This window comes from Penicillium chrysogenum (assembly GCF_028827035.1).
Source record: "Penicillium chrysogenum strain IBT 35668 chromosome Unknown utg000004l_segment0_segment0, whole genome shotgun sequence".
Lineage (NCBI taxonomy): Eukaryota > Fungi > Ascomycota > Eurotiomycetes > Eurotiales > Aspergillaceae > Penicillium > Penicillium chrysogenum.
In genome coordinates this window covers 582,122-596,299 of record NW_026622752.1, presented here as the reverse complement: position 1 = coordinate 596,299, position 14,178 = coordinate 582,122, and the positions used below count along the sequence as shown (strand labels likewise).

Genomic DNA, 14,178 nt, shown 5'->3' with positions numbered 1-14,178 from the left:
GATTTAGAAACGAGAGTGTTGGAAGTGATCGCTGACGACTTCGACAAAATGGGACAGTAAAGAAAATTGGGTGCTCAGTCAAAGATATATTAGAGCACCTGAATAGGACAAACAAAATCACACGTAGAATTAAGCATGACCGAAGAAAATAAGTGATTAATAGGAATGAATACAAGACCTGGGAGGCGTCTTGATGGCTTGCAAATGAAAGAATGGCCGGATCACTAGGGACCTCAAAAACGAAGGGGAACAAAAGAATGGGGCAAGATGAAGCAATCTGACTTTAACAGAACAGAGATTTTTCTTTCAATTCCTCGCCATCGAGGCATGGCTGGTATATCTGCACCTTGGGGTTTCATAAGGGGCCAAGATGGGTTTAGGGCTTCCTGTCAACCGCCCATTGTTCCGACCTTGGCAGCTTTTACATGGACAAAGTCCGAAATAATCCAGTGTCCCAAATGGAAGCGCCATTGCAAGGGGCTCTTTGTGGGACCGAATTTCATGCTAGAAATAGATCGCGCGACAAAGAGACGTTGCAGTAGGCGCCCAGCTCTGGTCGATGGCGCGTGCTGATTGGCCACAGCTGCAGGCGCAGGACCACTTTATTATCACATTGAAGACTCCATGTTGACATATGGACCGGGTGGATTTCTAGACCCAGATGTCTGAGTCATTTGCGACATGTACGGGCGCGTAAGTGAAGATATAATTACTGTGGCCTGGTTGCTCCCCGTCGTATACTTTAGCAATTAGACTATTTGACACCATTCATTCAACCTGTCACCACTCCAAAAACCACTATATTATAGACTAGTCAGACTATGAAGTTTTCACTGTGAAAGTCCCACTAATACCCTCGAATGGCGAGATCTGGCCAAGAGGATTCTTTGAGTCTCCATAATAATGCATCCGATAGGTCCCAGCCTGCAGGGGGGACGTAGTGTCGATACTATAGTACTCATCCTCTATTTCCCATTCAATCGTCACCTCACTGTGGCCAAGAATTTCATTGGTCCGCTTCCATGTGAAGACCAAATTCCAGTCACGGTCATTACGCACAACCTCCCATGTGCCATAATCGTTTTTTCTTTCAACCGCAGCGTAGGTCGATTCGAGGTGCAGATTGTTGCGCGGATTGGCACCCACAAAGGTCGTCTTCACAATATCTCCGGGGCCATAGGGTCCACTCCCTGGGTTTGAAGTCACATTTCCAAAATGCTTGCCAATGGGCGCTCCATCATACACAACTCCTGCGATGAAGCTCAATGAACGGTTGGTGTTAATTGGTGGGCTGGGGCCGGGTTGAATGGCTGGAAGTTTGGCCACTTCTAACGAGCTTCCCAAATATGGCAAGTAAGTGAGGGTCAGATTGACATAGGCTGCCAATGTGTTTGGGCCGTAGAGAGTGGACCCGCCCTCGTAGCGCTGAGCGCCGTACTCTTCCTCTGTTGTCACGTAGTGAGCGTAACTGTTCGACGGAGCTCCGAGTACCACTAGAGGATCGGAAACAGAAAGGTAGTCCTTTGCTCCTTTTGCAATAGCCTCCTTCCAGCGTCGCCCAGACATCGTGGTAGCTTCGCTGGTGGATATAATGAGGAACAGCTGACCCACTCGCAAGACCTGGATGTCAATAATATCCGCGGCCCATGCATAAGGTTCAGTTAGAGTGCCGATATCCAATAGCACGTTCTTGGGACTTTGGCACTGTTGCTGCTCCTTACTGGGTTGGTGAATCACAGCACGCGCAATTTTCCACAGGGGGTTGCGTCCAGCTGGACCAGTAACATTCTGGGTAAAGTCAAAGGCACCAGGTCCGTCTGTAGTTCCAGCGGCAAAAGAGTACCCCAAAGCCGCAGGACAAGTCGTCAGTGTACTAGAGTTGAACGGAGATGGGAAAGTGTAGCCATTCATGTCTTGGTACACATGGAAAGACTTCACCGCTGAACCTCCAGTGATTTTGATGGGGGTGGTATCCATTTCTTCGTAAAGCTTCTTTGCTGCTGAGTACTGGCGGCGCCCAATCTCAAAGCAGCTCTTCGCTCCGTTGTCTTTCTCACGGAAGAAAGGACCTCGACCATGGCAATCCTCGTTTCTGCCACCGCAAGTGCTATCTTCGTATCGACACATCTCTTCGGAGCCATCTTCGCACCAAGCTCCCAGGATATTAGGGGATGTGTCCCCGACATTCGCTTGAGAGAATCCAATTACGGCATCGTCAGTGAACCTCGCATCGCCATCGACGCTGCGCTCGAAGAGGTAAGCTGCGACACCTTTGTTATCGCCACTGACCAGAGTGTTGTTGTTGTACATAGATGTGCCATGAACAGGGAACCATGTTAGGATAGCCGCTGTTTTGTTGTCAGATTCGCGGTCAAACCGAATGAGGGAGAGTGATTTTTCAACATTGGCAGAATAGCGCGCTCGTTCCTCGTCGGGGTTATGCTCGTAGGAAAAGGGACTGCGATTGATATTGGTGTCTTCCAGGTCGATGGATCCAAAAGAGAGCCGACCCGACGCCAAGTTCTCATGGGCACGGATGATTGACAGAATAGCGCCATCGACAATGGCTTGATAGCTTTGCTTGTCGAAGCCTAACGCCGGGATCTGAGGCAACAAGTAGTTCATCCACGCTCCAGGCCCGGAGTGCGAATGTGTCCCCGTCATTGCGACGTTGTGTTCGCCGTACCGTGCATACTTCCCACCCAGCGCAGTGAGACCCTCCAGGACCCCATGTCGCACGGCCGTGTCACCCGTAAGTGTATCGAGAACCAGGTACACAAAGGTTTCATCTGGCTTATTTGGGTCTGCGAAGATGAAGGCGCGAGAGTACAATCTCTGCTTTAGACCCCCACCTAGTTGGTCCAAGCTAGCATAGCCAGCGAAAGCAATCTCCACGACGGGCCTAGTAACCAAATTAGCCAATTCAGTACATGGATATGTCGAAATTTAATGCATAAACATACCCAGTCACGTCTGCCTTGCCTGCTCCAACCAAAAAGATATCATCAGCTGCCGCCGCGTTCGCTCTGCTTTTCCACTGATTGAAGTTTGAACTCAAGCCAGGCAAAGGCGACTGTGGCTGGCTATCGAGCTTGAATACCGCAATCAGCTGCAAAAACACCAGCACTGAAAGAGTCACCCCAGCAAAAGTAACGCCCATGCGAAAGTTAGTCATTATTGTGAGTGCTTGCCAATATGTCACAAGTGATATAGAGTTATTACATCTGCAGAAGAAAATCTGCTGAGTAACTGTAGCCCTTGAAAAGTCGAAATATCCCAGGGATATACGGGTTCTTATACAAGTGCACTAGTCGGGGATACAGTGGGAAGACGAATGAGCTACCTGCGAGTGCAGAAGATCATTGCCCAAGTACCCCCAAGGCTGGGAAAGATGCCGACCGTTAGGGTGCATGAAGTACTAGGTGACATTCGTCTAAGCGATGTACATGGGTCGTCCATTCCAAGGTTGAATTCCGCACACCCAAAAGGGAATAGACTTTTGCTGCCTCCCCGCACAATGAGATGTGCTCGTGTGATGACTGCACATGTGAGGACTGGATTGCCTCAACTTGTAGCCAGTCCGTGAGCTGGGAATTCGCCTTAGTACTCAGGTATCTCGCGTAAAAACAATCCAAAACAGATAGGATCATCGTTGCAGTTGGGAGAGCATTGTAGAGAACAATACCATTCGCCAGACATTTCCCCGGACTCCCAAACCCTGGTTTTTGCTGCAGCAACATATGCATATCCCATGACTCGAATTATGCTTGAATGCATTCACATATTAATTACCCTACATATCGGTTTGTTTCTCCCTCGGCGCATATGAGAGTCGAGGTCACGTGGAGCTGCCCAGGTTAACACTAGCTGAGTCAGCGGCGCTCACCTCCAGGGCTACAGGGCTCGCCGCCTTCCTCACCGCCTTCCTTCATGTAGCAGTGGTTCTCAGATTAATCTACTGGTCTTCACCTCTGACATCCGTACAAGAACATCACTCAAAATGCCATTAATCAACGAATCTCATGACTCGCTGCCATGTATGTCCTCAATTGGTCAAGAGACCTGCATTTAGAGCCCAATCACTAACCTTCTAAGATATCGACGCGGCGCCCACTGCGTCCGCGCAAGCGCGAGCGCAGCAACTCATCAACGCAGAGCTCTCCCCGGAGCACGCCTCCGCAATGCACCCTTGGATCCCGGAAGCGCCAGAACCCAAATTCTCTCAATTCATGCAACAAGAACTTGCGCGCAAAGCGCAAGGAGCACCTCTCACAGGTGGGATCGATCTGTCCCGTTACGAAGCACCAGAGGCCCCGACTCGCGCATCAGACACCGACTCGCCCGACCTAGACACATGGCGCCAGACTCTACAGAAAGCATATGCGTCAAGCTCGCATCTGTCCAAGCGCCACGAGAATCTTGCCCTGCTGGAAGAACATGGCAAGAACGCTTGGCTTATTGGCAATTCACAGCTTGAGGAGATACTCGGCTCTCTTGAGAAGGAGTTAGCAGAGACGAAGGAAGCTTCTGAGGAGGTGAACAAGCAGAGGAAAATCGCACAGGAGGCTAGCCAGGGTGAGCTAGTCAGTCTGGAGGAGACGTGGAAGCAACGTCTCGGGGCGATTCTTGATGTTGAGGTGGCATCTGAGCAGCTGCGCATGCAGCGCCTTGACTATATGCGTCAAGTGGCTCAGCAGCAGGCTCGCTAAGGGGGGACTTTCGTCTTGTCTGTGTACTATCTTTCTGAGAAATGGAAGCTTATCATTCTAGCGACCTTCCGCTGGCTGGGAGATTCGTGTTCTTGGTTGCACAGTCTGCTTGGTGAAACGCTTGCATGGTGGAGTGCCATGTGTACGACTTGGGGGAGGGGGATCGTTCCCATGCCCTTGTTCCTTCGTCCATGAACACTTTGGAAAGTGACCTATGGGTGTCGCTCTTGCTTTTGCACCGAGGACTTCCGTCCGCCCACATGGCTTATCAACACTCAGCTCTCGGCAGTGTCCCGAGCCAGTCGATCTCGAATTGCGACTGTCTATGGGGTCCATCAAACGTCATACCAAGCTCTAACAAAAGAAAAGCCTTTGCATCCAAATGAAGATTGAGGGATGATGAGACTTTGATACGGCCGGGCACTGCTGGTCAGCTTCGGCTATTCAAACCTTGGAAGTTGGAAGTTGCAGAAGATTCTATGAGTGATATCTCCTACCAGAGCCATTTCCAAGATTCTCTTCAAATATGATTCCATTTCACGCCACACCTTGTTCCAAGTAGAACTAAACTCCTAAAATCAAGTACAGATTCAATTGCACGCCAAGTTACGTTCACACAAAATAACCCGGTGTCTGGTCTTACACTCATATCAAGTAGATCGTCAAACCCAAATCCTCCTCACAACACCCTCGGCGCAACCATATCAGCACCAACACCATCTTCCCGAACCTTCACAGGCTCCCAACTACATATTCGTCCCAACCTCAACCCCTTCCCTCTCAGCCTTCGTATTCCAATCCACAAGCCGCCGACACAGACCCTCGAGAGTGCTCAGAGGCGGGTTATACCCTAACCCACCCATCTCAGGCGCCAGCCTCGCGCGCGAATCATCAGCAAACACATGGACATTGATGATCGAAAATATCGACGGCTGAAGTTGCGCAATATCCCCCGACAACCTTGGCAGAAACCAAGAGAGATATTTATACTGTAAGAAAGTATACAGCTCAATAAAATACGCCATAACCAACAATGGCAAGGGCTGCACTTCGGGAAACGCAAGCGGCGTTTTAGACAACGTCGTGAGTAGCGTGTACAGATCCTCAAACGCAATCGCCGGATTGGGGTCAGTAACGGTGAACGCCTGGCCACCTGTATTCGGGAGCTTCGAACCAGGCTCGCTCTGCTGGATCAAACGCTGTTCGTACAGGAGGTGTGCGATCGAGACGTTTTCAGCATGTACGAAACTCTGCAGGATCGGACGAGCCCAGGTCGGACTACCTCCGTTCTGGAGATAAACACCCGTAATGATATTGTTGGCTTGGCCGCCTGTGCCATATACGCCGTTTGTGGGGCGGATACAGCCGGTGCGGAAATTTGTTGCTGGGTCATCTGCTTCCCGGACGAGGCGCTCTGCTTCGGTTTTGGTTACAGCGTAGTTACCGAAGAATTTGTCGTGGGATTCGGGCAGTTTGGTACTGTCGCTCACTACTTGGACTACGCGCTTGGGCTGGGTCGCCCACGGCGCGATCCAGAAGGTTGGCTGGTGTAGGGCGATGGAGCCTGAGGAAGTCCAGATGAAGGCTGTGGCGCCGGCGGCTCTTGCTGCGTTCAGGACGTTCCGTGTGCCATCGATGTTGACTTTGCTGCTGAGCGGTAGGAAGCTCTTGAGTCGGTCCTGGGGTCGTATTATGGCTGCGGTGTGGTAGACTGTTAGGGGGAGGTTGGTGACATTGGCAACCCATGGCTCTTCGAATGCTGTTGTTACTGCGAGCTCGTCGGTGATGTTGGTTTTGGTCCAGCCCACGCCTTTGTTAATGACGTCCTGCTCTGGGGAGACTAGATCTAAAATGCGAATGGCCTTGGGGTCCTCGCCACGTGCGAGGAGATGTGAAACTATCCATGCGCCAACCAGACCTATAGTTTGGAGAATCAGTGCATAGATTTGGAGAGCCACCTGTATCTGTACTTACCATTTCCGCCTACGATCACATATCGTCGGGATTGTTTTGGTGGCAGGCTCTTCGTCACGTCAATAGGGGCTTCCATGCTCTTTTTATAGGCTGCTTCTATTTCTTCGACTGTCCAGCGATGAGGTGATAGTTTCCGCGCCTCTTCGGGGACTATTTTCATAGCAGAGTTAACATGCCACATATAGAGAGCACCCAGCCCAACCAGGCCGGCTGCTATAAGCCACGTCATGATAGTTGGACAGTTGCAGAATACTTATTTCCAAGGTTGCAGTCTCACAGAGGGTTTTAAAGGAACGCTGCAAGGGAGTACAAACAAGTTGTTTGCCATAGGGCTGTTTGAAGGTCTAAATCTAAAGCAGCCTGTTTCAGATAGGATATTCAAACATGATCTGCTCAGATCCAGATCCATTCCAAGATTTCGGCAGGTCGCTTAGACCTTAGTTCGCTTCGGTTATGTTGAGACAAGCGGCCTGAGACCCCGTTGTAGCCACTGAGAGCGCCTCATTTGGAGAAAAGTCCGTTTTGCACTAAAGAGATTTAGTAAATCTACTCTGTTTGGTTAGAAGTGTCGGCTATATAACCAAGGATTGTCTATATTGTATCCATGGATCTGATATTAAGGGATTTATAGATCAACATATGGTATGAGCATGTACATATTAGTACAACATACTGTACAAGTCGGAATCGGAATCTTCCGCAACGTTACCTAGTTATCTATGTACCTATGTTGTAGGTAGAGATATGTACTCCGTAACTCCGTAGTTGGGATTGAAATAGAAGCTCCATCTTATTTTCTTTTTGCTTTTATTTTTTTTTTTTTTTTAACCGGCTTTTTCCCGGTCCCATTGTCGGCCCACTCTGATCTAAACGTCCCCTAAATTGGGTATCCCCGTGTATCTCAACTCCGTACTCCGTACTGTATTCCAAAGTTAAAGTATAATCAGATATGGTTTGGATGTGCTCCGTTGAAATGCCAATAGAAATACCACATATATTGCACCGGGCAGTATTCGGCAAACCGGCACACTACATAGGTAGAACCCACATGTGCACCCTTTCGGGCCTAATAGGCCGTGTGGAGACAAATTGGGTCGGAACACCCAAGTTCTGCCTTGGAGAGATACCACGCCATCTCTTTGCCCATGGGGAAATCCCATGCCAAAGGTCTGTACGATACAGAGCAAGTATGGGATATAAGGGGAAGCCACTACTCTGACCTATCTATACAATGTACACTCTACGCAGTAGGGAAATAAACTATCTGTTTTTGGTCGGCGCTATAGATCATCTTCTCGGTACAGCACCAACCCTGCAAGCCGTTCAAGCGCGACAAGCCCAGCTCTTCTTCGAATATGCCTATCACTGACTTTCGGCCCCACCTTCGAAAAATTCCGAGTTCCAAGTGATAAGTGTCTTCAATTTGTATCTTCTGTTCTAATCTGTGTCGGTTTGAGGGCTTGCGGGTGATATTTAAAGCAACCTCGGCTTCGGGATCTCGGCCTACATTGGCATCATTTTCACCATATCTCAATAAAGAAATAGAGAACGAGACACTCTACTACTACAGCCTTATTTCGGGGCTGAAATCGGAAACCTAAGGGAGCCTTTACTCCTACGTCCCCTATTTTCTTCACTACAACCCCTAACATTGGAGTAACCGGCTCATTTGATATCCGGTATACACCCAAATAGGCTCCCGGCCACTGTTTCATTGCCTAGAAGGCGATTCGTCCAGGGAATGGCAGCTCAACACTCCAATTCGGAGAGCCAAGAAAAATGGCCTCAGAACACTCAGACGGTGTCCCAGGACACAGACTCCATCGAGTCCGTGTCTACGGTAGAGACACAGACCGACCGCGATGCGCTAGGAAAGACATTGACAGCTCGCGCCTCTCGGACCTCGCATATGTCACTGTCGGAGCGTGTAACGACAATCGCAACCAATGCCACCGCTGACCCCGACTACGAGGTCGACTGGGATGGCGATGATGACCCCGAGAACCCCAAGAACTGGAATTTAAAGTATAAGTCCATGGGCATCGTGTTTCTATCATGGAATACTCTCATTGTGTAAGTATCTATCTTGAGGTTTTGAAGCACGGGGTTCTCCAGCTAACAAACCCGGAAGCGTGTTGTATTCAACTTCTTATACATCAGGTATTACATTAATGGCCGAGGAATTCGCCCAATCCGGGACTATCGTCACGCTTGGTTTGACCTTCTATCTATTTGGTCTTGCCATTGGGTCCATGTTCATGGCCCCGTTGAGCGAGGTCTACGGACGGAAACCTGTCTGTGTAATATGTCTTGCCGTGTTCACAGTCCTGATCATCCCCTGCGCGCTCGCGAAGTCCGTCACAGCACTGATCGTTGTTCGGTTTATCGCTGCTTTCTTTGGCAGTGTTATGATCTCTACGGCGCCTGGTATGGTGGCTGATTTGGTAGACGATGAGCACCGCGCTCTGGCGATCTCTGTCTGGAGTATTGGCCCACTCAATGGACCAGGTTTGTTCTTCACCCATTATTTTTTTCCCGGCACAATGAGTCCATATCTAACGAGATATAGTCATCGGCCCTGTTATTGGAGGGTTCGTCACTCAATATCTTGGCTGGCGCTGGATGTGCTGGATCGCGCTCATTCTCTCCGCTATCGCTTTGGTCTTTGCTATCCTCCTCAAGGAAACCTACGCACCAACCATTCTCCAAAAGAAAGCAGCCAGACTCCGCAAGGAGACCGGCGAGTCCCGCTGGTGGAGTCGCTATGACCAAAAGGCGAGCCTTCCCGAAATCCTCAAGCTGAACCTCAGCCGGCCATTTGTAATGGCAGTCACCGAGCCAATTTGGTGAGTTTCTTGCACTTCTACATCCCACGGCAACTCACAGAACACGAAACTAACCCCTTCAGCATTTTCTGGAACATCTACATCGCAATCATCTATGGCATCCTATACCTCTGCTTCGTAGCTTACCCAATTGTCTTCCGAGATATCCGCGGTTGGCAACTGGGCGTGTCTGGGCTCGCCTTCCTGGGTATCGGGATTGGCGTCCTCCTCACAATCGCCTGTGAACCCTTAATCCGGCGGCTAGTCAACAGCCACCCCAAAGATCCCGAGACGGGAAAACCACACCCAGAAGCAATGGTCGCGTTCGTCTGCATCTGCGCAACAATTATCCCAGTCGGTGAGCTCTGGTTCGCATGGACATGCTCCCCAGCCTCGATTCACTGGATCGTGCCCATACTCGCGGGTGTCCCGTTCGGCGCGGGAAACACTGGTGTCTTCATCTATGCGTCCAACTACCTGACTCACAGCTACGGCATGTATGCTGCTTCTGCTTTGGCGGGTAATTCGGTTATTCGGAGTATCCTCGGTGGTGTCCTGCCTCTTGCTGGCTCTTCTATGTATGCCAGTCTGGGGCCGAATTGGGCGGGCACTCTGCTGGGGCTGTTGGAAGTTGTGATTGTGCCGATTCCGTTTGTGTTCTATAAGTATGGACATAAGATTCGTATGAAGAGTCCCCTCATTGTGCGCATGCAGGAGGAGAAGACGAAGCTGGAGGGCAAGCGGGCCAAGAGGCAGCTTCGGCTTCAGCAGGTGAAGCAGGCGGATGAGAAGAAGGTGGAAGAGGCGGTTTAGGATTGCTTCTTGATGTTTTTTTTTTGTCTGGCGTTCTGATTTACGTCTGATACCCCTCGCCTTGTATATAAGGTGCTCGAAAAGTAATTATATAGCAAAATGTCTAATGCGGAGACGCTCCATTAATGCGTGATTTCTTTGGGCTCCATGTGATCTTCTGCGCCACTACAGATGTTTCCTTAATGGGTGAACTGTATCATCCGCTCGACATGCTGAGAATTGCAAAGGATTCGCTCATACTCCCCGATGGAAATAGCTCCCGCCGGAAAGACCATAATCGCCTCGACATACACCGGACGAGGGGGGATCGCAGAAGGCCTCTGATTTGGCCGATTCGCGTCGCCGGGAGTCGAAGGAAATGAAGATGGCGGTGATAGTGACGGCACCGGCTCCGACTCTCTAACATAGCCCACGACATTCAGCCATGTCCCTACGCACAATTCTTCGGCCGTCAGGTCCTCAAGGAGGGCATTGATGTCGACAGATACAGAGCTTGGAGCTGTCTTGCTGCGTGGATAGTTGTGTTCCAATATCAAATGGCCGGTAGTGATGGTATAATGTGTCACACTATGTGTACACAAGAACACAAATTATCGTTAGTATTGGAAAGCCTCACTTAAATACTATTTGTTCTCTGCTCTGGGCCAGACGCACCAGCCAAGAAAGCGGATCTTCGAGTCCGCCTGTAGAGATGAGAGATCGGAGAGGAACACGCGAGTCGAGGGGCGCGGCCCATTCATCTCTGCGCTAGTTGAGGAAAATGCTTGACATTGTAAAAAGTATGTAAATTGAAGAAAAGAATAAGAGGCAGATCAAAAGGTCACAAACACAACGGTCTTGTTGGCGCACGTGACTGGCCTTACCGTGTATGTCATAGGCTCAGCGAGGGGAAAGTCGGGCTCCCCTCCACTTTACATTCATCCAGAAATTACCCTTGGGAGCGCTCTCGACGAGTCCGTGTGCTCCAAACCCCTTGGTCATTCGGGCTTATTTCCCGCCTTTCTCTTACTTCGTCTGTCAGCTCACTGGCTTTGCCTGGAGCCTATTGCTCCACCTGACTTGCAGCAAAGAAAACAACCAATTTAGTCTTCCCTCCTCACTCACCCCGGATTTTCGGCCGCTGGTCTCCTTTGGACATATTTCCTGACTACCGGGGCTTATCCTGCTTATTATTCCCTTCGATTTCCAGTTACACAGTTACCGACATCAGAATGTGGTCTTGGTTTGGCGGGGCCGCCGCTCAGAAGCGGAAGGATGCGCCCAAGAACGCTATCCTACAGTTGCGCGAGCAGTTGGATATGCTGCAGAAACGCGAGAGGCATCTCGAAACGCAGATCTCGGAACAGGAGGCTATGGCGCGCAAGAACGTTAACTCAGATAAGAATGGTATGGTTGCGAATCTTGCATATTGTTGCTGGACATCTATTTGAGAGTTGCGTACGGTGGCTAACTATCTGTTCCTCTTATTATCGTGTTGAATAGCCGCCAAAAACGCCCTCCGACGCAAAAAGGTCCACGAAAAGAATCTCGAGCAGACAACAGCTCAGATTATGCAACTCGAGCAGCAGATATACTCCATCGAAGCCGCGAATATCAACCACGAGACCTTGGCTGCAATGAAGCAGGCCGGCGCCGCTATGAAACAGATCCACGGTGGAATGAAGCTCGAGGATGTCGACAAGACGATGTACGTTGCTACCGATCTTTGCGCTTTATCTCACCATATTGCCCTATCGTTATATATTACGGCCATACTGATAATTCGCAGGGAGGAACTCCAAGACCAGCATGCGCTCAGTGCCGAGATCGGAAGCGTCATTACCAGTTTCCCTATCGGCGAACAGCCGGACGAGGATGAGCTCGATGCCGAGTTGGGGAATCTGGAGCAGGAAGCTCTGGATGCAAAGATGCTCCACACCGGGCCCGTACCCGTGGGCAGTCAACTGGACCGGTTACCAGCTGCGGGGAATACAGATCGTAAGTCGGGACAGAGCAGATAGCACACGTATCGTTCACTAACCAACTTGTCTATAGTCAAACAACCCGCCAAGGCACAAGAGGAAGACGACGAGGAAGCCGAGCTGGCAAAGCTGCGCGCGGAAATGGCCATGTGACAGCCTCTTACTTCCTACCACGCGACCAATGCATGCCTCATTCCCGTTGAAGTCTCACCCTTTGCTCTTTCTTGTTCTCTGTCTTACCCTCGCATGCATGACCCGGCCATTTTATAAGCAAGCCTTTTTCTCTTTTTGGTTCTCGGTGCATCAGCACCGGGAACCCTTCTTTATTACCACTTATCTCTCTTGTTGTTCTTCGCCATCCCCTCCATATGATCCGACACTGCCTAGGTATTTCTAAGAGTTCACGCCGGTCTGCCTTGTCTTGTCTTCTTGTCACTTTTTCTATCTGGCTCTTCCACTCCTCAACACCCTTTCTAAAGCCAACTCCCTCGATCTCTTGGTTCCATGTCTATTTTCGCTTCCCTTTTTCTGAAATGGAGTTTTAGATGACCTCGGTTTTCCTTTCGTCTATTTATTCGTGTAAGCTAAGTTATTAATTTCAAAATTTCACCTTGGGGTATGCTTCCACACAGAATCACAAGTTCATTCCAAGGTTTTGTTCTACCTTTTAATATCTAAAAGTAAGATAACGCTAAAATGATAGCGGGAAATCCTACGACTAGAAGGCTCTATATGTAGGGCGAGATGCCTTGGAGAAACTATACCAACTCATATTTAGGTTACTAGCATCTTAGATATAATGATATTAGAGGACGCCCGATCCTGGACGGGGGGCATGTAAATTTGAGATAGCTTTACATAGAACGACCTACTTCCCGAGGCAGACTACCTAGGTAAGCAGATTATGGAGTAGGTAGCATCTATGAATCTTCAGACAAGCGAGGGCATGTGGGCATGTTTGACCTAACTCCTAACCTAATGACGTGATGTACAGCTGGCAGACGGAGCCATATTGGATGCGTTATATGCGAGCTACAGCTTCATATCTCGGGTTTTGTTGATGATCTGAAATCTTGCTATAAGCCTTGGTCTACAAAATACACATCAACTCGGGCCTATGGCGCAGCGGTATGTTAACACCACTTCAAAGGTGTCTAATTCAATAACTAATAATAATCCAGGTAGCGCGTGAGATTCCAGACCTCAAGGTCATCCGTTCAAATCGGGTTGGGCTCAACATTTCTTTTTTTGCTAATTCTTCATTCCTTCCCCAATGCCTTTTTTAGGGGATTGCTAGATTGATTCCCCCTGTCTGAAATTCCAGTAGTACCGCCTGTCAAAGTCTACATGTACTAAGAGTACTCCGTAGGCACCTACAATCTACATATAGGCACCCAATAAAATCAAGTCACTTTCGTCAGCACCATACCTTGCACCGAGACCCAGCACCGAGATAGACACCGATTCCCTCTAGGAAGTAGGAATCAGGCAGCGATGGAAAAAGGAATCTTTCAATTTTTTCACTATGTAAACTAAGGTGGGCAGAATAATTGGCAGAATCGAAACAAGTAGTTAAGTGGCAGAATCTATGGCAGAACCTAGTGTCGCACTTAGTTAGGAAAGCGGTACTGAAATTTTCAGGCCGGGCAGTCAATCTAGCAGCCCCTCGTTTTAGTTTCAGTATGTTTATTTCGCTAAAAACAGATATAATTCGGGCCTATGGCGCAGCGGTATGTTATCACCACTTCAAAGGTGTCAAATTCAATTACTAATAATAATCCAGGTAGCGCGTGAGATTCCAGACCTCAAGGTCATCCGTTCAAATCGGGTTGGGCTCAACATTTCCTTTTTTGCCAATTCTCCATTCTTTTTTGGTTATGAGTACATATGTAGAGT

General features: G+C 49.3%; 6 protein-coding genes across 6 annotated transcripts; 3 read left to right on the top strand and 3 right to left on the bottom strand.

Annotated features, from left to right (window-relative positions):
* Window positions 1–819: 819 nt before the first annotated feature.
* On the bottom strand, window positions 820–3,175 carry N7489_006144 (neutral/alkaline ceramidase; the record flags this gene model as incomplete). Its single annotated transcript, XM_056711894.1, has 2 exons — window positions 820–2,902; window positions 2,964–3,175. 2 exons carry the CDS (start codon window positions 3,173–3,175, stop codon window positions 820–822), a joined length of 2,295 nt encoding a protein of 764 aa, XP_056565609.1.
* An 825-nt stretch (window positions 3,176–4,000) lies between these two features.
* On the top strand, window positions 4,001–4,709 carry N7489_006143 (pre-mRNA-splicing factor SPF27 family protein; the record flags this gene model as incomplete). The annotated part of the gene is made up of 2 exons (XM_056711893.1): window positions 4,001–4,037; window positions 4,096–4,709. 2 exons carry the CDS (start codon window positions 4,001–4,003, stop codon window positions 4,707–4,709), a joined length of 651 nt encoding a protein of 216 aa, XP_056565608.1.
* Window positions 4,710–5,455: 746 nt separating this feature from the next.
* N7489_006142 (putative 3-beta hydroxysteroid dehydrogenase/isomerase family protein) lies at window positions 5,456–6,912 on the bottom strand (the record flags this gene model as incomplete). The annotated part of the gene is made up of 2 exons (XM_056711892.1): window positions 5,456–6,627; window positions 6,684–6,912. The coding sequence occupies 2 exons, from the start codon at window positions 6,910–6,912 to the stop codon at window positions 5,456–5,458; spliced, it is 1,401 nt and encodes a 466-aa protein (XP_056565607.1).
* Window positions 6,913–8,424: 1,512 nt separating this feature from the next.
* Window positions 8,425–10,321, top strand: N7489_006141 (MFS transporter; the record flags this gene model as incomplete). The annotated part of the gene is made up of 4 exons (XM_056711891.1): window positions 8,425–8,756; window positions 8,815–9,191; window positions 9,253–9,529; window positions 9,592–10,321. The coding sequence occupies 4 exons, from the start codon at window positions 8,425–8,427 to the stop codon at window positions 10,319–10,321; spliced, it is 1,716 nt and encodes a 571-aa protein (XP_056565606.1).
* A 179-nt stretch (window positions 10,322–10,500) lies between these two features.
* On the bottom strand, window positions 10,501–11,061 carry N7489_006140 (nuclear telomere cap complex subunit Ten1; the record flags this gene model as incomplete). Its single annotated transcript, XM_056711890.1, has 2 exons — window positions 10,501–10,888; window positions 10,976–11,061. The coding sequence occupies 2 exons, from the start codon at window positions 11,059–11,061 to the stop codon at window positions 10,501–10,503; spliced, it is 474 nt and encodes a 157-aa protein (XP_056565605.1).
* Window positions 11,062–11,532: 471 nt separating this feature from the next.
* N7489_006139 (ESCRT-III subunit protein SNF7) lies at window positions 11,533–12,435 on the top strand (the record flags this gene model as incomplete). Its single annotated transcript, XM_056711889.1, has 4 exons — window positions 11,533–11,707; window positions 11,804–12,008; window positions 12,090–12,298; window positions 12,356–12,435. The coding sequence occupies 4 exons, from the start codon at window positions 11,533–11,535 to the stop codon at window positions 12,433–12,435; spliced, it is 669 nt and encodes a 222-aa protein (XP_056565604.1).
* Window positions 12,436–14,178: the final 1,743 nt, after the last annotated feature.